At 43.3% G+C, this 22405-nt stretch overlaps 1 protein-coding gene across 5 annotated transcripts in view; it reads left to right on the top strand.

The window, feature by feature from the left end:
• WDR33 (WD repeat domain 33) overlaps positions 1-22269 on the top strand; it is a 111139-nt gene extending 88870 nt beyond the window's left edge. For 2 of the 5 annotated variants that reach the window (XM_010837939.1, XM_010837938.1), the window contains exons 9-23: positions 1266-1392; positions 2533-2687; positions 2776-2854; positions 3276-3386; positions 3756-3850; positions 4052-4138; positions 4370-4509; positions 5179-5331; positions 5964-7052; positions 9804-9912; positions 12779-13217; positions 17254-17417; positions 17526-17618; positions 18495-18710; positions 20457-22269. In XM_010837939.1, coding sequence (XP_010836241.1) covers positions 1266-1392; positions 2533-2687; positions 2776-2854; positions 3276-3386; positions 3756-3850; positions 4052-4138; positions 4370-4509; positions 5179-5331; positions 5964-7052; positions 9804-9912; positions 12779-13217; positions 17254-17417; positions 17526-17618; positions 18495-18710; positions 20457-20839 — 3440 coding nt within the window. In that variant the 3' untranslated portion in view covers positions 20840-22269. Of the gene's footprint in view, positions 1-1265; positions 1393-2532; positions 2688-2775; positions 2855-3275; positions 3387-3755; positions 3851-4051; positions 4139-4369; positions 4510-5178; positions 5332-5963; positions 7053-9803; positions 9913-10078; positions 11020-12778; positions 13218-17253; positions 17418-17525; positions 17619-18494; positions 18711-20456 lie in introns of those variants that run through there. The other 3 variants (XM_010837937.1, XM_010837940.1, XM_010837941.1) reach the window with 3 other exon arrangements.
• Positions 22270-22405: the final 136 nt, after the last annotated feature.

Raw genomic sequence — 22405 nt, 5'->3', positions numbered from 1 at the left:
AATTTAATTTGTAGTATATTTCCTACTCAAGAGCATTTAAAAATAAGCTATATCAGTAAATATCCTTACAAATCAAATTTTATGGACACACATTATATCCTTATGATCATTTCTGAGACATGGAGTTATTGGGTTGTAGGTCATACTCTTTTTTTCATGCTTTTTCATACACATTGCCAAACTGCTCTCCAGATAGTTGGTACCTTCTGAGTGCTTACTAGCACAGGGATGGTCTTTAGTTAAGTCCTTGCCTATTTGAGGTGCGAATTCCCCTTCTCTCCAGTGCCTCTAGAACCATCTCTTCTTCCTTCCTTCCCGATTTTTCTGTTCTTCTGTATCCTTCCTCCTTCCCACTTCATAGAAGCTGGATTTGATCCAGGTTAGAGAAGGAGCTATTTCAAATGCTGTTTACCTCTCTCCATTTGCTTCTTAGTGCATTTGCTGTATAAAATACTCTTGAAGCTCTTTTTTTATGGCAACCAAGTTTTCAAAAATCATGCTCTTTTTTTTTTTTTTTTCAGTTTTGTAAATTCTGATTTTTGCTTTAGTGATTTTTAGTAAGCTTAGTTTATTACGCGTGTGAAGTAACTACAGTGGTTAAGAGAACTACTATCCCTAATCCAGGAGACTGGGTTCAGATTCTAGCTCCTGTTCTTGTTGAAGAGAACAGCTTTCCTCAGGATTTTGTGAGGATTTAAAGAGGTGATGATTGTAAGTGCTTCATACACTGCCTATCATATAGTGAGCACTTGATTGTCTAGCTTTTATTATCATCTCATCTGACATAAGTGTGAGTGAAACAGGGATTATTTTTCTCATTCTGTATTTTAGGAAATGATATCAGAAAGATGGAATGCTTTTCCTATTGTCACGTCTAGAAAGTGATGATGTCTGGATTTATAACTTAAGATCTGTAGGGACTGCTGCAAAGTAGGAAAGCTAAAGTGAACAAGAGTTGTTTCTATTACTTAGGATAATACACAGAAGATCATGAAAAGTTTGAAAAGCTTTATATACAGGGGCCTGAGAGGTAAAGCTTCCAAAAAGTCTTGACTGGCCTACCAGCAAGTAAGTGAGAATAGTTCCAGAAGAGAAATGGTTCCTGTGCCTTGTGGCATAGGACAGGTTGCATTTTAAAGTTTAAGAAGACTGAGCACTAGGATCAAAGCATTTAATAGATTTCTCTACTTTGGTTTAAATTAGAATGGAGTTCTGTTTTAAATATCTATGCTGATTAGGTTTTTATCTTAACTTGTTTCCGACAGGGCACGGTGCTGATGTGAAGTGTGTAGACTGGCATCCAACGAAAGGGTTAGTTGTTTCAGGAAGTAAAGATAGTCAACAGCCAATCAAGTTCTGGGATCCCAAGACTGGGCAGAGTCTTGCAACACTGTAAGTGATAGGAACCCCACCTTGATCCTTAAAAAAAGGGGAGCACAGCTGACTGGATTGTTAACTCTTAGCCTTCTTTCCTCTCATGTATTCCTGAAAAAGTAGTGTAGACAGTAGATGGATTCTTATCTATAGGCCTTTTATTTATTAAATATGGTTTCTCTCTGAATTCCTCATCAAGTCAGGCTTGATGTTTGTTCTCCCACATACATGTAAATTTAATTTGGGTATCGTGGGGGTGAGGGGTAGGGAGGAGGTGGTTATTACTACCACTCTAGGTTACTCATAACACTGATACACTTGGCACTATATAGAGTTGATATGTGTGCCACGTGTGAGACAGCCCCCTTTCTCCTTCTCCCTACAGCTCTTCAGAGGTAGGGAGGGAAAAAACAGAGGGAAACAGAGAAGTTTTCCCTCTGTTTTTAAATCAGTTTTAATTTTTTTTTCTGAGGTGTTTAGTTACAATGCAGCCACATCGTAAAATTTTCTCTTTGACTCATCTGTGAACATTCACAGTTCCTTTAATATTGATTGATTGTTGTTGATTTTTTTTTTTCCAACTAAGCAGCTGTTTCCTAGTCCCTCTGATTGAGAACTGAGCCATGTGCTGAGTGAGCTGGTTGGCAGCAAGGCTGCTTTGTTGCACAGCTCCAGTGGCCACGAGCAAATAGAACACGTTGTTAATGGTGCTCCTAGGAGACGTGTATTGTCCTGGCCTCAGCAGTTGCAGAGTCTTTAGTTCAAATTAACCCTCAAACTGTCTCAAGTTCTTTTTTAACGTTGACTTAATAAGAGCAGGTTATTGAATTTCTACAATTTAATGAGTTTTATTGTATATTAATTTATGTGTTCAAGTGCTTTCCTTGCTTCACAGATAAAATTTTCTACCCAGTTGAAGTTCTGCTGCTGTTTTAAATTGGTCAGTAAAAACTGCTTAGATAATGGACATTATTTCTGTCTTTGACCTATTTCTTTCATGTATATTTTAACGGTAGTCCTGTAATGTTACATGCGTTATTACTTCTAGGCCAAACTTCTTCCATCTTGACTACCGTGTGCTTTTCAAGAAAATGACCATTGATTTACACTTGTTTTGAATTCTGACCAAGGATTATTTTCTTGGTACTTTGTTTCTAGTCATGCCCATAAAAACACAGTAATGGAAGTGAAATTAAATCTCAATGGCAACTGGCTACTCACAGCATCACGTGACCACCTCTGTAAACTTTTCGACATCCGAAATCTGAAAGAAGAGCTTCAAGTCTTCCGAGGTCATAAGAAAGAAGCTACAGGTCAGTAGCTATGATATGCTTCTCATTCTATCACTGTAGAATTCTGACATCCTAATAATTTTGTTTTTCTCTATGTTTTTGTTTACAGCTGTGGCCTGGCATCCTGTTCATGAAGGACTTTTTGCCAGTGGAGGGTCTGATGGCTCTTTGTTATTTTGGCATGTTGGGTATGTGGCACTCACTACATAAAGAAGTTGTAAATTATATGAAGACCACACCCGAAAGTGAAAAAAATGATAGTGTGTTGTATTTTTCTCTGAGTGTTCATATGTCCTGTATCTGTAAACCCAGTTTGGAATAGAAAACATAGCACTTCTCTTTCTGGCTATGGAAGTCATAAAGGGAGAGGAAGACCAACTTCCTTGTTTCCTGTGATAAGGTAATTTCTAAGGCATTTCCCCTCTGAAGTGCTCTTTGGAAATATGTTATTGATCACAACTGGGTACCTCTGAAACATGTGGAATTGACCAGATTCAAAGTTACCAAGTTTGGTAGCTTTGTATTACGCTAAAAGAAAGTACCTTCTTTGGCAGAGGAGAAGCTGAGTAACTTTTGTGAAAAAGACTGCTTTCTGTGGTGCCGTTACAGAGTAGAGAAAGAAGTGGGTGGAATGGAGATGGCCCATGAAGGAATGATCTGGAGTCTGGCTTGGCATCCCCTTGGACATATTCTCTGCTCAGGCTCAAATGACCATACTAGGTAAGCTTTATGTCAAAAGTAACAAGGAATTGCTGTGTTTATGGAGCAGCTGGAGATAAATGCATATTTAGTCCATTCATAGATGAATGTATTTATTTATTTTCTAACTTACTTTTAAGGACATGTTCGCAGTGGGTTATAAATACACATATTACAAGGAGATTGAGTATTGAATATGACTTTGTTATTTGAATTTTGTTTTACCTTCTAATTTGAAAAAAACTCTCTACATTAAAAATTTTTAGAATAGGGCATTTTAAAACTTTGTTGTTTTTGCCAGAGGACTGCTTACTACTACTGTTAAGTGCCCAGAGATACACTGAAACTCTGCTCCTCTCCTCCTCCCTCCAAATACTTTTATTTTGACAGCAAATTTTGGACCCGAAACCGACCAGGTGATAAAATGCGAGATCGATACAACCTCAACCTATTACCTGGAATGTCTGAAGATGGAGTGGAATATGGTGAGGTTCTTGCATGTTTATTCTTTGAAATATGATATTCTGTAATAAAAGTGTTAAGTATTGAGAAGATTATGTAAAATGAATTTTAGCTTTATAGTTTATTGATTTATGAATCTCTAACAATTTTTATCAAGTGTTAATTTTATTGGCCCAATACATTCATGAAATCTCTATTGACAATGGCTATATTCCTATTTATAGATGACCTTGAACCTAATAGTCTGGCAGTAATTCCAGGGATGGGAATACCAGAACAACTAAAATTAGCTATGGAACAAGAACAGATGGGTAAGAGAAGTTGTTGCTATAAATTTAACTTTTTCTGTAATTTTACCTGTTTCCTATAATTGTGATAGTAAGTTATTTTGAAAATGTCAAAATGATGTATGTTGAGAAGCATTGATAAAAGTGATATAAGCTGTATAATATTTAGAATTTGTTCTTTCAAAAATACATTCACTGGTGAGGTGGCCATTTTCTTTCATTTCCTTGGCTAACCGCTTCTCTTCTTGGTTGCAGGGAAAGATGAATCAAATGAAATTGAAATGACAATTCCAGGTTTAGATTGGGGAATGGAGGAGGTAATGCAGAAGGATCAGAAAAAAGTGCCTCAGAAGAAGGTTCCGTATGCAAAACCTATCCCTGCTCAGTTCCAGCAGGTGAGCAACTCCAAGGGCACCCTCATCCCCTCCCTATGCCCTCCTCATGCGCTGGGGAACTGGTGAGTCTCACTGATGTGCAAGGATAGGTCTCCCTTATATTATCTCATCTGTTGAAGGTATGTCTGTCTGTACTATAGACTTTCTGGAGCTTTCTTCACATATTTCAGGCATTATTAGACATAGTCTCCATCTGCTGCTTTGCAGTTAGTGCTGAGTTTGTCATGAATCTTCTCTGGATATTCTTTTATTCTCACCTTGTTATTATCCAAGCTATTGGAAGAAGAAAAGAGACTTGGAGTGGAAAGAGTATGTTGACACTCTTCAGCATATTTTTTCTGTCTTCCACTTTGTTTGTCCCTCACACAATGTGCAAAAGTGTACACGCCCTTTTGAAGAGGCAGGCAGGCTTTGCATCTTAATAGCATGTGAAATCTTGCAGCTTTTTCAAACTTGGCAGTTTCTACCTAGTAATGTGCTTTGCCTAATTCTATTCCTGTGTCACTAAGAATTAGAGAATTAGAGTTAGAAATAAAGATAATTTACCAGCTGCATGAACTTGTATTCACCAGGTTGGAATGAGCTGGTGATACTATAGAATGGTTTTCTCATTCTGTCATTATAATTTACACACTTAGGGTATACTTTAATGTTCTCTTCATTCCCAAGGCATGGATGCAAAATAAAGTTCCAATTCCTGCCCCAAACGAGGTATTGAATGACAGAAAAGAAGACATTAAATTGGAAGAGAAGAAAAAAACACAAGCAGAAATCGAACAAGAGATGGCCACATTACAGTATACTAACCCACAACTTCTGGAGGTGCGTGACACTTTTGAGGGAATTCAAGATGATCTAAGAAAGTAGTGGTTAATGTTTTTTTATTGATCTGCCCTTGAGGAGAAGGAAAGGAACTCTTACATGGGTCAGATGAGCAGTATAATTTCTTATTGCTACATTAGGAAGCTAGTTTCTAGCAGAATCCTGTTTCTAAGACTTTTAAAACCAGGCCAGTCAAGCAATGAGTAGACCTCAGTTGAACATACATTTTTAATAGACAAGGTAAAACCAACAGTTTCAATTTGGAGTCACATATTTATCCATAGATAAAAGAATTTTCTGTTAGCTTTAGAGCAGGTGGTTTGTTCTTTTTTTTTCTACCTTGGAAGCTACTTAGAATGATAAAACACTAGTAAATTGTTGTGCTTTCCCCGATCAAGATGGATATGAATAGTCCTGGCTGCTGTTTCCCAGCACCTGGAAAGAAGCATTTTAGAGTCTGGAAGCCTGAGTACCTTCAGAACATATGAATATCATATGGATTCTAGTTATAGTTGGGGCATTAAGAGGTCAATCAATAATGTCTTTATGTTTGTTTTGAGATTCCCCAAACAAAATAAGTGATAGTAATAATGTCATATTTATTAGCATGCCTTTTCTCTCTTTCTTTCTAGCAACTTAAAATTGAAAGACTTGCACAGAAACAGGCTGAGCAGATTCAGCCTCCTCCTTCATCTGGCACCCCTCTCCTGGGACCCCAGCCCTTTCCAGGACAAGGTCCAATGTCTCAGATTCCTCAAGGTTTTCAACAGCCTCATCCATCTCAGCAGCTGTCAATGAACATGGCTCAAATGGGGCCTCCAGGTCCACAGGGACAGTTTAGACCCCCTGGACCACAGGGACAAATGGGACCACAAGGCCCTCCACTGCATCAGGGAGGTGGGGGGCCGCAAGGATTCATGGGACCACAAGGGCCCCAGGGACCGCCCCAGGGGTTGCCAAGGCCTCAGGACATGCATGGGCCCCAGGGAATACAAAGGCATCCTGGACCTCATGGCCCTCTGGGACCTCAAGGACCACCTGGACCCCAGGGTAATGCTGGTCCTCAGGGTCATATGGGTCCTCAGGGCCCACCTGGCCCACAAGGTCACATAGGCCCCCAAGGCCCACCTGGTCCCCAGGGTCACTTGGGCCCTCAGGGACCTCCTGGTACTCAAGGTATGCAGGGACCACCTGGTCCCAGAGGAATGCAAGGACCTCCCCATCCTCACGGGATACAAGGCGGGCCAGGGTCTCAAGGGATCCAAGGTCCTGTGTCTCAGGGACCTCTGATGGGATTGAATCCAAGAGGAATGCAGGGTCCTCCAGGCCCCCGAGAGAACCAGGGTCCTGCTCCCCAAGGGATGATGCTGGGTCACCCACCTCAAGAGATGAGAGGTCCTCATCCTCCAAGTGGACTGCTGGGACATGGCCCTCAGGAGATGCGAGGTCCTCAGGAGATGCGAGGCATGCAGGGCCCTCCACCCCAAGGATCGATGCTGGGCCCTCCCCAGGAATTGAGGGGGCCTCCAGGCTCACAAGGTCAGCAGGGGCCGCCCCAGGGCTCTTTGGGACCTCCACCCCAGGGTGGCATGCAAGGGCCCCCTGGACCTCAGGGACAGCAGAACCCGGCAAGAGGGCCACATCCATCTCAAGGGCCAATACCATTCCAGCAGCAGAAAACAGCTCTGCTAGGTGATGGGCCCCGGGCCCCCTTCAACCAGGTATTACTTATTTCCAACTTGTAGACATTACACTTTGGGAAAATACACTCCACACTGAGGCAGCACTTCAAAATGCTGTGAAAGGAAGGAACAGCTGGTGTAGACGTCTCAAGTAGTGACAGTGGCTTGAGAATAGCATCATGGCTGAAGGAAGAAAGAGTAATTAAGTAGATCATTAAATATATTGCAACAGAATCTTTACTCTCAGCCTCTTCCAGAAGAACTCCCGATTGAATACAGTTCATATTTGTCTCAGGGCTCTAAAAGAGCTGTGGTGCTGAGGAGGGAGCATGGGGGCTCCAGGTCTATTCTGCTGCCTTTTCTGGGCTCTTTATTTCATAGGCTGGTGTTTCAAGGGCTTCCAGACAACTGAGCCACTGCCTGCCAGCTCTACTTTTAAGATAGTCTGGGATGTTTAACTCTTGAATATACTGTAGACTGTGTTCTCACTATTTTCATTTCATTGAATACTTTTAGAGATATGAGTTCAGAATTGCATGTTTTCAAATGGTGACCCTTTGGATGAAACTCTATTCAAATTGTTTTTAGTTCACGTATAAGAATATTTTCAAGAGGAAGTATTTTTGCAGAAATTTTCTTGGCTCTCTTTAGAGAATTCTGTTACTGTCAGCCAAGTTTTTTTAAACCCATCTGCTGAGCTGTGCTTGAGAGGTAGTGGAAGTTCAGTTTTCTTGGGCCGAATTACAGAAGAATGCATGGGCACTGTTTGGCTCTGTGGGTTTTTATGTTTTACTGAATTTCATAGTCTGAAAGAATTATTTGGGTAAGAACAACTTTGTTTGTGTCCTTGAAGTCAGTCATGGACCAAAGTGAGTGAATGAACCACTGTTGATTCCCTGGGTCTTCACCTTTTGAAAAGCACTTGATTCCCGCCGAAGAGGGCCTGTTGTGGATGCTGTGTGTAGAACATACACCACCTCTGAGTGTCTGTGATGTGAAGGTGACCAGTGGATTCACCGAATTAAAATAACTAGATTATGGTCCTCTTCAGCACATCTTCCAGAAGTTAAAAATGGCATAGCAATGAAGAATTTGATGGCATTTGAATCTATTTCCAGAATTTATTGGGCACATTTCAGAACTTAGGATGTTTAATAAATCTAAGTTTACCATCCAGAACTGTCCTAAAACTTAAAAATATTTTATATTTTATTAATACAGTGTATATTTGTGTGTGTGTTTTATATTCAGTTCAGTTCAGTTGCTCAGTCGTGTCCTACTCTTTACAACCCCATGGACTGCAGCACACCAAGCCTCCCTGTCCATCACCAACTCCCGGAGTTTTTATATTATATTTATATTATAAATATTTATAATATTTACCTACCTAACCTTATGTTAGTGAATGAACAGCTTTCATTTTGTAGGCTAAAAATATGATGAACTTTAGCTATCACTTTGCGACTGAAATTATATAAACGTGTCAGATTCCAGAGGACAGGTCTGTGGGAACAATTTAATGTTTTTATTGTATCATATAGTAGAAGATTTTAGACATGAAAAGCAAAATGGCTCTAAAATTTAATTTACCTGTAGAAATACTGGAGTGAAAATGGAGGATTAATACATTAGAGGGCATTTCACGTCTCAGAAGTTGTCTGATGAAAAGCTTTGCTTATATTTCTTATGCTGATATCTGACTTTCTTCACCTTGATCAGGTCAGTTATTTAAGCCAATCATTATAATTGGTTAAATTTAATGGAATTGCTTTCAAGTGTTAAGGTGATAACATGAAAGATGTTGAAAAGAGCTGCCCTCCAGTAAAAGGCGCAGGACACAAAGGCATGTGGACGTTAGTGGTACTGAGTCCATGGTGGCAGTGTTTAACTGCGGAGCTTGAGTGAGTCCTGCCGAGGCTGCTCTTGTAGCTAGTTTGGAATGTGAAAGCAGTTTTGCTGTTGATGGTAGGTTCAGTCACTAATGCATTTTTTATATGAAGGAATGACTAGATGTATATTTGATTATTTGTCAAGAGTCCAGATCCAAGATCACTGGACAGTGTGGGGAATCAGAATTTAGAAATGGCTAGGTAAAAATACAGAATATTATTCTGTGGAACAAGGACTAGGAACAAGCTAAGGTTGAGCTCTGGGGCTGCAGAGCAAGGAGGTTATGAGGATCAGAGCAGCAAGTACATGTCAGACAGAAGCTGTGAGAACCCAGGAGCCCTGCTAGCGAGCAGTGGGTGCTGGGCTCAGGGGAGTTAGCCAGTAGAGAGAAGGCAGTGAAAGGAGAGAGCAGTGAGTGAGCGCCTTGCTCAGCAGGGGGCCCTTTCCTATGCTCCTGCCCCCATCTTTTAAACCTACTCATAACCTTTTGAGAGGATGAATTATTTTCTGTAGCTGGAAAGGGATTATGGATGCAAGAGCAGAATTTACCTGTCCTGGAAGGTCTCCAGGTCTTTACTTTTGCCAGAAATTCCATCTCTGTGCAGTGTTGTTTTTATGTTATGATTTCTGACTTTCCATTGAGGTTTTGGCTTGGAATTACAACTGAAGATCTAGCTTTAAATAAACCTATCAGCAGGTTTGAAATATATGTTTCCTTTTATTATGGTCAGAGAAATATCTTCTTTCCCCCGATATAAGGACGGTTCTGCTAGCTGTTTATGTATTGCTGGAAGATTTGCGGCAACGTAGTATTTTTATCTTGTCACATTATGATAAAATTGCTGTTCATGAAGCATAAGCCTTTGATTTCACACCCCCGCTTTAAACACATCTTTTCAGGAAGGACAGAACGCAGGCCCCCCACCCCTGATACCAGGACTAGGGCAGCAGGGAGCACAAGGTCGCATCCCCCCTCTTAACCCTGGACAAGGACCTGGCCCTAACAAAGGTAAATATCTGCTCGGCTGAATAAGAGATTATATTCTACCTCCTTTGGGTAAATTTTTCAATAGTTTTACTGGTAAGTAATTGATAGAATGTGATCATTTGAACCTCTAGGAAAAATAAGAGCATAGTCAATTCGGTCATAGCTTTGCCTTATGCTGTCTTCATAGATTTGCTTTGGTTAGCCTGAATGCTGCGCAGAGGGCACAACTCCTCACTACCAGAGGCGGGAGATGAAACCGCTTGGACAGCCACCAGGAGAGCAGGGCCTGTGCTGCAAGCCAGCCTTGTCCTCCTGGGAATGGGAGTGGTTCCTGTGTTAATCCAATGCAAGTGTATCTTTTTACCATGCCAGAAAACTGAACTGTTTTGGTCTGAGTTTTTGATGGGATAAGGAATTCAGTTTTAGCAGAGTTTCTAGTATTATCCCTCCTTCCCCTCAAGTTGTGTCAGGCAGTGTTTCCTGGTGGCATTGTTCTGTACCTTTGAGAGGACGAAAGCTGTGTTCCAGTGTGTTGTGCCCCAGATTGTGGATACTGTGAAAAGCAGAGTTAAGAATTTTCAGTGTAGGCTCTGTGGACATTAAGAATCAACCCTGAGTATCAACAGGGGGCACGTGCAGGAGCCACCGTCTTGTTTTGCAAGGTGTTCAGCTCTCCCAGGAGTGTGGGAAGAGCAGGAGTGCAGTGGGGAGGGGCAGCGCTGGAGGCAGTTAGAGGGTGGGGCTGGGAGGGACGTGGATGGATGGAGCTGCTGCCTTTTCACGGAGGAACACACCAGAGAATCATGAATATCGTGGAGACATCACTACAGAGAACGAGACCCCTTTTCAGTTGTAATTGGCTAAGCCCACAGCACGTTGTAGTACATGTGAGGTTCTGCCCTGATTTGATCAGATTAGGCAAAGTCCTTGTCAGCATATTCAACCCCGGGGCTTTGGGAATTTAAAGCTTAGCTGTGAATTTATGCGATTTGTTAGAAATAGGAAGGGAGAGGTAAAAGAATTAGGAGAATGTTTCTTCTAGTCTTACCAAGTGGAAGTGGTGACCACCAGGGAAAAAGAAAGCATCAAGAGCCAATCTCTGGATTTGGGGACCCTGAGAAAAGAAGTCTGTTACCCACAAGGTACAGCCATCAGCAAACTGAGAGCCTGCCTCTCTCCCTCTCCCCTGCCTGTGTCTGTCTCCACCTACTTCCCTTTCTTCCTTGCTCTTCCCCTTTTCTCTTCACTCCCCCCAACCCCCACCCCTCTCCTCTTCCTCCTCTCTTTCTCCTCCCAGGGACCAAAGGGAGAAGGGGGAGCCGAGAAAGTGGCCCTGCCATCCCCCACTGGATTAACCAGCGCCGCCGCCCGCTCACCGGCGGCCACATCCCTTCTTATTTGTAGTGGTGGGTTTCTTTCCTTGGAGGAGCCAGGGTACTTTTAAGCATGGTAGAGGTAATGGGAGGATTGTTATTCATGGGTAAGTCCAAATGGGATGTGTTCAGCTTCCTCAGGTCAAAGGTGTGCAGTGTCTGAGGTCACACCACTCTACATGAAGTCAGAGAATGAACCATTAGCTGCAGGATCACACTGGGAAGTGAGGGGCTGTTTACCAGGAGGAAATGAGCCTTGAGGTATTTGAACAAAATCGCAGCTTAGAAGACACTTTCCTCAGCGTGGGAGGACTGGCTTAATGGAAGGAAAGTAGGCAGAGGGGATGGAAAAAGCTAAAGAGAAGAGACTTGTCTAATGATGTTTTTAGAAGGAAAACACTTCTCATGGTGTATTTTTCTACTGAGATTTCCAAGTTTTTTACCCATGTTGAATGATGAAGAGGAATTGAAATGGCTAAGAGAAATGAGTAAAAATGAAAGAGGAAGGTGTTGGGAGGGTAAGGATTACGACTGTGACGTAAGGAAAGGAAGTTTGTCTTTATTGCTGGGAAAAAACAGTAAAAGTCACGAGCTGGGAAAGTGCAGGGATGACATTTTTAGAAGTTAGAAGCAAGAGTGTCCCTTTAGCTACGTACCTTAAAAAAATATTTGATTTAAATTGTATGTTGACAGAAAAGAGATGCACATTTACAATGGCTGCAGTCATCATTCAGTAGCCAGGAAAACGAACCCCTTTACAGTTGGGAGATAAACTAAGTGTAATTGGTCTCTTTCCGTTTTTATTCAGTAACTATACAGCATATATTAAAATATTTATTAAAAGAAATCTTTAATTTCCAAACACTGTGAAGAATGGTGATGATACTGTGATGAAGAATCCAGAAAAAGTGTTTATATAAACCCTGAAACTGAAGGACAGCAGGGCACCCAGCAGTTATTAGAGAAGCCCATGCTTCCACGTACGCTACAGAGGATTTTGTTAAGAATCAAAGCATCAGCTAACAAATCAGGTTAGATGGACTAGGAGTTAAAGGAAAGACCTCAGGGCAGTGTGGGCCCAGTGGCCCTGTGGTGGGCTTTGCAGGCTGTTAGGAGTGCAGAGGTGAATTTGTCTACTTGGCTTCCTGGCCGACCTTCAGCATGAGTTCCCTGGGTGTGGAGCAGTGGGCCCAGCAACACTCTGAAGGAATGGGGGCAGGAAGGGAGGCTTATCCTTATACCTGTGATGTTCTTGTGTTCTAAATGAGCCTTCACTGCGGCTGTTGAGTTGCTTAGCCAGTGAATTGATGAAGTTGAAATCTGTATCCCCAAACCCTTGTTCTTTTCATTATATGATGCCTTAGAGACATTTGTCTCCTAAGTACGCTGGGAACCAAGGAGGGAAAACACTCTCAATAAAAGACTGCATTCTGAAATTTTAAGATGCTGAAAATCAGACCTGTGTTGACAGGACTCCTGGAAGACAAGGTAAACATCAGTTTTGTTTCCTTTAGGTGATTCGCGCGGCCCTCCAAACCATCACATGGGCCCAATGTCAGAGAGGCGGCACGAGCAGAGCAGCGGCCCTGAGCACGGTCCCGAGAGGGGGCCTTTCCGGGGCAGCCAGGACTGCAGGGGTCCCCCTGATAGGCGTGGCCCTCACCCCGAATTCCCTGATGACTTCAGCAGACCAGACGACTTCCACCCCGACAAGCGCTTTGGCCACCGGTTACGAGAATTTGAGGGGCGAGGAGGCCCTTTACCACAAGAAGAGAAGTGGAGGCGTGGGGGCCCTGGGCCTCCATTCCCCCCTGACCACAGGGAGTTCAGTGAGGGGGATGCCCGGGGTGCAGCCCGGGGCCCCCCAGGGGCGTGGGAAGGCCGCAGACCTGGAGACGACCGCTTCCCCCGGGACCCTGAGGACCCGCGGTTCCGAGGGCGCAGAGAAGAAAGGTGGGCCAGACACTGTATGGGTCCATGTCCTCCTCCCTGGAGCTTCCCATCTGTTCTGTCCACATGGATCTCTTTCCTCCTTCACTGGGGGAAGAGTGCCCTCCCCTCTCTAGGTTTTGTGTTTAGACCTAATATGCCTTTTAACATCTATGTGGTTCTTTATTATCTCTGCAGTTTAGAAATCTTTTTGCTTATTTCTTGGTCCTTTTAAACAGATGGGTGGGCCTGTGTACTATAAAGTTACTTGGATTTGAATAGAAATCTCCAGGTTCTCTTGGTTAGAATGATGAAATATGAGACATCTAGACAGAGAATAAAGGAATTATTGAGTAGATAGTTTTTGTGTAATTGCTTAAAGATGTTAACAAAATGCAATCAAGCTGAAGAATAATCTTGCTGTTCAAATAGGCTGAGGTCAGGCTTGGACACTTGACTTGTTTGGGGTAAAAAAAGGAATAGAGGAAGTAGGGAGTAAAAAGAATTAGTGAAATCTCAAGTGAGACTCAAAATAATCAATGATAATAATTATTTGCTGTGTGCCAGACGTTACTTCATTCAGTTGTTGCAGTGAGTTGTGAGTTTAGGTGTTACTCTCAGCCTGCACAGGTGAGGGATGCCACTGAGAGAGCAGTTGCTTGACTTTGGGAGGTCCCATGGATGGTACGTGTAAGAGCAGCTTCCGGTCTGGCCATCCAGTTGGCAGAGCCATGCTCTGCTGCGCAGCACCCCTGTCTTCCTGCCGCAGTCATCTCTCCCACGTCTTTCCTCATCACTCTATGATTGTTGCTAGTAGGTAATTGAGGTAAAGGTTGGTGATCTCCGTTCTCATGGGTATGTTAGAAAAGAGTGGCTGATAACACGTCCAGGGAGGGTGAAACGGAGGGGTCAAGGGAAGCAGCTCTTGGAGGGGAGTTTTTAATAAAAAGATTTAAGAGCTCACTAAATGATATCCAAGAATTCACTCTTTGAAGTGGCTTTTTATGTCTGCAGGAGCCCCATTTCCAGTGGCCTTGGCGCCAACATAACGTTCACTGATTTCTTGAATCTCTGTCTGTGCACAGTTTTAGATTTTACTCTGTTTGTGTTTTATTTCATTTGTCAGTGACAGACCCACACCTAGACACTGTGCTGTTGACAGTTTGTACTCCTCTTCTGACATGCCAGGCGTATCCTGCTCATGTTGTGCTTGCTTTTTCCTTCGCCAGGAATACAGTCTCCTAGGTGTTTGTGGCTCACTGCACTTGGATCTTTCTTCCTGTCCCTTTCCTCTGCTTTATGTTCCTCAGAGCACTTAGCAGTCCTTGACATGAAGTGATATATTTATCTGTGTATCACTTGTATCTCTCAGAACCGTGGCACATTCCTGAAGGGAGGTCCTCAGAGCCTAGCGCAGTAGTGGTGACGCCCTGTGGGTGCCCAGTGACTGTTGAATACATGAATCTGTTACAGAGGGAGATATATTTTAGAGGGGTCAGCTTGTTAGCAGATACACTACTCAGCTGACAGATACGGACTGAGGGGTTTCAACAACAGAAATTGATTTTTCTCACAGTCCTGGAGGCTAGAAGTCCCAGATCAAGGCCCAGCAGTGTAGGTTTCTGGTGAGATTTTTCTTCCTGGCTTGCGTACAGGCACCGTCTCCCCTTGTCCTTGCGTGATGGAAAGAGACTGAGCGAGCTCTTTGTGGTATCTCTTCTTATTAGAGCATATATCCCATCATGGGGCCCCATCTGCAGAGCCTCATCTAACCTAAATAGCTCTCAGAGGTCCATTTCCAGTCACTTTGGGGGATGGAGCTTCAGCATATGAATTTTGTGGAGGGGACAAAAACATTTAGTCTGTAACAGGAACTATTTTCTAACTAGGGCAGATTAGATTCCCTCTGTCCTTCTGTAGTCAGAGCAGTTGTCTAATGGATGCCTGGACAAGAGAAGAGTCCTGCCATGTGTGGGGACTCCTCCCTGAATCTGCCTCGGGGGAGGAGCGCCCTCTGCTGACACTCCTGCTCCACTTCTCGCCCCTGTCAATTCTGCCGTCACCCTGAGTGGTAAATTCCCAGCATCTGGAGTACCCCTCCTTGGCTTGCAGGAGCATGGCTTATTAAGTTACAAAACAGGTGTTAAGAACACATCTAGATCGTTGGAATGGTGGAGTGAAACAAGGAAAGCTCTTTACAGTAAAACAGCAGGTTACAGATGCATACTTAGAAAATCACTTATTTTAAGCAACCAGTGTCATAATTAATTCAGGGAAGGATCCTCAGCAGATACAGAAAGCCATCATCAAATAAAAGGATTGTGGAGAATCAGTATATTTTCACACTGCCCAGGTATCACTCCACAGATTACTTAATTGCAAAGGAGAAAGTGGACCTTTACAACAGTGAAATTTGGTTGCCATATCACTTTTACATCCTAAACAGTGAGACAGACTGGCATCACTGTGAAGGTATAAGAAGTTTTACCAGAAACGTTTTACCTGAATCTAATCATAGGAAAATCAGAATTTAAATTGTGGAATGTTATGTAAAACCCCTGTATGGACCCTTCAAAAATGTCAAGGTCTATTCTAATAAAAATTAAAAAGTCAAGGTCACAAAAGATAAAACACAAGACGGGGACTGTTGTAGATTAAAGTAGACCAAAGAGATGGGACCGCTGAAAAACAGTGTATGATTGAAAACTATAAAGACACCTGTAAAGGACATTTTGAGGACAGAGAAATTAAAATTGGATTGTGTATTAAATACTATTACATGTTATTTAGAATGATAGTAGTGTTGTTATGTAGGAGAAAGTCCTTATTCTTAGAAGAAATCTACTGAAGGATGAAGAGGTGAAGCATTATGTCACAGCTGGTTTTGAAAAGGCTTAGAAAGTGAATTAGTAAATAGATAGTGAAAAAACAAGGTTTGTGTGGCAGAATCTTAAGAACCGATTAATGAATTGTGGTGAAGAATGTCTGGGCATTTGTTGGTCTGTATGAAATTTTTCAAAATGTTGGAGTATAAGATAAACAAATGGAAACTCGGGAGAAAGCAGAAGGCCTGGTGGGCCCTAAGCCCTTGCCCCTCTCTGATCCTTTCTCCAGTTTCCGTGGCCTCTCTTGGTTGCTCACGCACCTTTCCTACTGGCAGGCCCCTCTTTCTGCTTCCTCACAGGCTTCTGCTGCAGCTCTGGCACCCCTCATTAATGGTCCTGCTTCAGTAGCACTCCTGGCCCACTTAGTTTCCCAGTTCAGAATTCTTGAGAGGTGGTGACATGGTCCACTAGCCCAGGCATGAGATGGTCACCTTGGCAGTGGTGAGCCACCCACAAACCAGATGCCTTCCTGTCCATCGGTCAGATGTGGCTGGGGCCACTGGTGCAGGTTATGGCCCCTAGGCCTGCCCCTGAGTAGAGAGGTGGACCAGGGCACATGGCAGAACAGATGCCCCCAAACAAGTCAAGTACAGTGAGTAGGCATGATCTCTAGTGATCTCTGCCTCCTCCCCCCACTTTTTTTTTCTGATTATGTAAGCCATGTTTATATATAAAAATGTGAATGGTAAAATGAAAAATATTTGGGAGGCAGAGGTAAAGAGCCTGCACTGAGTGTCAAAACTGGCTGAGTTTAAATCCCAGCACTTAACCATGTGTCCTTAAATAAGTGACTTAACTTCTCTGAGTCCTGTGTAAATAAATACTCAAGGGTAGAATAGTCACTTTCATAAGGTGGTTGTGACGATAGAACAAATGAAATAATACACTGTAAAGCACTTGGCATGAGATAAGCACTTTAAAAATGCTCACTGTTATTATTCCTAAAAGCCTAAAAGAAAATTAAAATAACCCCACATTTTAGTACATTGCCCTCTTGCCCGTATTTACCTGCCATACTATAAAATGGGTACTTTAAAAAATACTTAATTTTGTTTTGTTTTTCTCTCATTCAACATTGTATCATATTTCCTCACATAATTAGGCTTTTTTGAAACATGAACTTCGACCTACAAGGTATTCCATTAGATGGATATCCTGTTGATTTTCCCTAACAGCTTCAGAAGAGGAGCACCCCCAAGACATGAGGGCCGTGCTCCCCCCAGAGGAAGAGATGGCTTTCCTGGGCCCGAAGACTTTGGACCAGAGGAGAATTTTGATGCTACTGACGAAACAGCCCGAGGAAGGGATCTCAGAGGTCGAGGTCGGGGTACCCCCCGAGGTGAGCTGAGAACCATGGGTCTGGGAAGGACAGGGATGAAGAGTTAGGTGGTTGTGAGCACGCCTGGAATAGTCTGTGACTGTGGTGGTGTTTTGTTTCATTGTGTAGGAGGAAGGAAGGGTTTGCTTCCCACTCCTGATGAGTTCCCTCGCTTTGAAGGAGGACGGAAACCAGACTCCTGGGATGGAAATAGAGAGCCAGGTAAGGCAATAGAGCTGCTTGTGCCTTAGGGTTCCTCTGACCAACAGTTCTCAGAGTGTGGTCTGAGGACTCTCCCAGGGGTCCACTGCATTCTCTCTTCAGCAGCTCACCTCTCCCTGGGAGGCTGGGTTGTCTTCATATCTTCAACCCACAGTGTGGACTGAATGCAGGAGCAGGTGGGGACTTTCTCCTGCTGAGCCAGATATTAAAGAGATTTGTCAAAATGCCACTCTTTTCACTAAACAGTTTTGTTTTTGGAAAATATAGTTAAATGAACGAAAGTTTTCTCAGTCTTAATTTCTAACATGGCAGATGTTGTTAGAACTCTCATAAATTAAATCTATTTGGGGTCTTCAATAATTTTTAAGAGTGTGAAGACGTTCTGAAACTAAAAAATCTGAGAATCACTTTTGTAGGCCTTCCCAACTCCTCTTATTTTAGGGGGTGTGTTGATTCCTAATCTTGACCTTTCTGTGTATTCATGATGTCACTGGCCTACGGCGGGTATTTAGGAAATGTTTCTTGCGTGAATGAATATTTGTTTTCAAGTTGCTGCTTAACAGTATAATTTCTGTCTTCTTTTGATCACATTGTACTTTAATATGGGGTTCCCCAGTGGCTCAGTGGTAAAGAATCCACCTGCAATACAGGCGATCTGGGTCGATCCCTGGGTTGGGCAGATTCCCTGGAGGAGGTTATGGCTACCCACTCCAGTATTCTTGCCTGGAGAATCCCATGGACAGAGGAGCCTGACGGGCTAGTCCATGGGGTCGCAAAGAGTTGGACATGACTGAGCAGTTGAGCATGCGTGAACGTACTTAAATATAATGAGATTGTCAGATTCTTAGCCTTGTGGATCTGTGCTTCCTATTTTAGGGCCAGGACATGAACATTTCCGTGATGCTCCCCGCCCTGATCATCCCCCTCACGACGGTCATTCCCCAGCTAGCAGAGAACGGTCCTCTTCTCTCCAAGGCATGGACATGGCATCTTTACCACCCCGAAAGCGCCCCTGGCATGATGGGCCGGGAACCTCTGAGCACAGAGAAATGGATGCCCCAGGAGGTCCTTCTGAGGATCGAGGAGGCAAAGGTAAGTGAGGCTGGTGATTACAGCTTGGGAGCTGTGGGTGCTACAGCCCTGCCAGGAAGGCTTCAGGGTTACTGGAAGCCCCATCCCAGTGTATGCCTGTTCTGTCTGTCCCTACTGGGGCACCCCACACTGGGGTACTAGGGGTCCTTTACCCTCCAGGGCTTAGACTGCAGAGATACGTGTTCCCAATTGTGGTGCAGCCAGTGGATGACTGCAAGCTCAGTCTCTGCACAGGTCTCCTCCACTTGCTTCCAGGAGTGCCTGGTTTGTTCACGTTTTCCACTACGGCTCTTTTTCAGACTGTCCCAGCACTTTCTCTGCTGATCTGTGAGACTCTTGCTCTGATTGGCAGACGTGCTCTGGTAAAGACTGCTCTGAGCCCTCGGGGCCATTGTCAGGGGCAGGGAGGATTATCTTCTCTCAGGTTCTGTGCCTTTGTTTTTAGAAGGAGCTGTGCTTGTGGCCAGAGTCACAAAGACTTTGGGGAACATGGTCTGGAAGTGGTTTTCTTTTCATGGGGGCAGTGGATTATTTCTGCCACTTGAAACTCTGGATCTTTATTTTATAGAGGCAGCAATGAGTTTCAGCCCGGAGTGGTAGCTATTGAATGCTAACTACAGCTGTGGGCTCAGGTGAGGCTGGGCTGACAGACAAGGAGTGTGCCTTGGAGGCTGCTGGAAAGAGTGCCCCTGCGCCGCAGCCTGTGCTCCACTCCAGTTCACCTGCCTCCTGTTGAATCCCTTCTTTACAGAGTTCTGCCTTTCGTTCTTGGTAGTTTGGTTCTTCTAAGTGCAAAGCTCTCAGAAATAACTTCGTGTCACCAGTGCCCACCCACATGCACATTTTGCTGCTGGCTGGGGTGGGCACTCAGGACGCACTTTGTAGGTCCCAGGCTGCGGCCACATGGCTAGTGTGGAAGTGATACCCTAATTGACAGCTTCTCTGCCAGGGTACCATGAGGGGGCCTAGGCTGAGCTTTGTAAGAAAAGAAGCCAGAATTCCTTTGGCTATCTTTCCTCACCTCGTCTTAGCTGGATTCAGATTCCATTCAAAAATTTAAGACAAAGTTGGCAATAGTTTTCTGATAGTGCATGATGGGAGATGTGACTAAACGCTGTCATCTCAGGAAAAAAATTTTAAAAGTCAGAATTTTAATGATACCTAGAGGTTTGTGTGTCTAATCCTGGGACAACTAAAACTGTCCCTGGGAGAAGCACTAAAAGCTAGTGTTTTTCTTTTTGTATTTTAACAAGAAATCAAAAGTGCCATATAGTTGTAGGATAATCATAGTAAATACTTATTCTGTAGAACACTTGTAATTAACATCATCAGCAGTTTGTATTTCTTACTTGCTTCTAATATTGTTAGTGCTTTTCAAACCTTCCCCCAGAACAGCTGTGGTGGCATAGGAAGGTGAAGATACGCTTCTCATAGGCTGTAGGCACAGTCCAGCATGGGGCTCTGTATGTATCTCTTGGCTCCCCAGCGGCTCCATCACAGCCTTGGGGAACACTGTGTCTAGCTGATGCTGAGGGGCACAGCCACAGGCCAGGACGGGGATGAGAAAAGGAGAAGTGGAGGCACAACTTCTACTGCTCTGAGTACCGTGTTAATGTTCTCAGAACTCTGTTTAAAAAACAAAACCAGAAATGTTGCAGTGTCTGTCATCATAGAGTAAATGTTTGTACCAGGAGTTACTAAAAAGTTGAAATAAAAGTCACATGTAAAACCACTGTTTCATTTCAGGCCGAGGGGGCCCAGGACCTTCTCAGAGAGTGCCTAAGTCCGGACGTTCCAGCTCCTTGGATGGAGACCACCATGATGGATACCACAGAGATGAACCTTTTGGGGGCCCTCCAGGCAGTGGTACCCCTTCTAGAGGGGGCCGGAGTGGCAGTAACTGGGGTAGAGGGAGTAACATGAACTCTGGCCCACCAAGGCGAGGAGCTTCGAGGGGGGTGGGAGGGGTCGGTAGAAGTTGGGGCTCAAACCCCCTAGGCCTCTCTGGACAGTATTTAAGAGCTTCTGCGGACTTTCCAAGAGAAAGAAAAGGAGACCTGCACCGTGTGGCCCTGAACTCTCTCTGGGCAGCTGAATCCCAGGAGCCCCTACCGAGGTCTTCAAGATGAAGAGACTGCTGCTGGCGACCCAGAGTAGCTGGCCTTGTTTTGTCCTGTCCACCCTCACTGCCCGAAATCCCACATGGGTTTGTGAAGATAAAAGCTGGAATCTTTTTTTTTTAAGTGTCACGAGACATGGAGCACCTCCACAAATTTAAGTTCATGTCCAATCGAAAATTTGTTTCTATATGTACAGTTGTCAGAGAAAAAACATTAAGTTGTTTTTGTATGAATACAGAATGTGATTTACGCAAGAATTAACAGAAAACAACTAGTCGTCAAGTGCTTGCCTTAAGGAAACCTTTAGTTTCCGTCGCATCCGGTCTGCTGAGAGGTGTACAACTACTGCTTACATTTGTGAACATCCTTGATGGGAATCTCTAAGTCATCTAAATTAACTCATCTGTGAATTTTGTTTTTAAACAAATTCTTATCTAGCCATTCTGTCACACTTACTTTTGTAGCATAGTGAAAAATACTTCAAAACTATAATGTGGTTTGAAGTTAGATTCAAAGCCTTATTAGTTAGACCTGCTGTGGCAACTGGAAAATTATACACTGAAGAAAAAAAAAATCTGGATGTCCAAGCAGAGGTCTCCCTTGGCTGCATCTTCTAGTAATTACACCTTAGCCTTGACTTGTTTTTTTCTCATTAGAGGAACATAAGCTAGAAATCATCTACACATACCTTTTGAATACTGTAAATCATTTCAAAATGGTTTTAAGTTGAAAAGGAATGGATCAAAATCTTTCTTAAAACAGTTCTGCAAAATTTAAATAATGTCTTCCTCTTCCACACTAGCTCTGTGGAAACACCAGTGTTTAAGGCGGAGGATTGTTCAATTAAAAGTGAGCCAGGAAGTTCTCATCCACAACAGATTCTTTTAGTTTTAAATGAATAGGACAGTTGGCCCACTTTGAATTGGAAGCCAAAAGTTCAGTTTGAGATTATCCCAGGATACTTTCTATATTGAACCCTTACTTTGTTTTTATAAAAAGTCTTTTTTATTCTTCAAAGGACATCCTGTGGTCACCCTCACTACTTCGACAACTTCAGCTGGGCACTGGAAACAAGTTTATTTGACAAATTTAGTGGTGCTGGAAAGTGTCAGTAGTTGCTTAGAAAAGGGATATTGACATAGTTGGCGTATATAAAAACTCCTAATTGGTTCTCCACTAATTTAAAAAATGGTAAAAAGCTAAGTTACTTATGCAGATAAAATGTTTACCACACATAAACACTGCCTTTTTTAGGGTGTTAGAACCTAGAGGCTTCAAGAGATTTTCTCTTTACTTTGCAATTTAAAACATCCTGTTTATCAGCACCTTGCTCTAAACACACCTATAGGAGGCTCAAGATTGCTTTAGGTTTGTGGATGTTCTTTATTTGCCCTCTACTGCTGCTAAGTCACTTCAGTCATGTCCAACTCTGTGCAACCCCATAGACGGCAGCCCACCAGGCTCCACCGTCCCTGGGATTCTCCAGGCAAGAACACTGGAGTGGGTTGCCATTTCCTTCTCCAATGCATGAAAGTGAAAAGTGAAAGTGAAGTCGCTCGGTGGTGTCCCACTCTT

The sequence above is a fragment of the Bison bison genome, unplaced genomic scaffold (genome assembly GCF_000754665.1).
Source record: "Bison bison bison isolate TAMUID 2011002044 unplaced genomic scaffold, Bison_UMD1.0 scf7180017864088, whole genome shotgun sequence".
Lineage (NCBI taxonomy): Eukaryota > Metazoa > Chordata > Mammalia > Artiodactyla > Bovidae > Bison > Bison bison.
The sequence above is the reverse complement of the archived record's forward strand: the minus strand, read 5'-3'. Positions and strand labels throughout refer to the sequence as shown.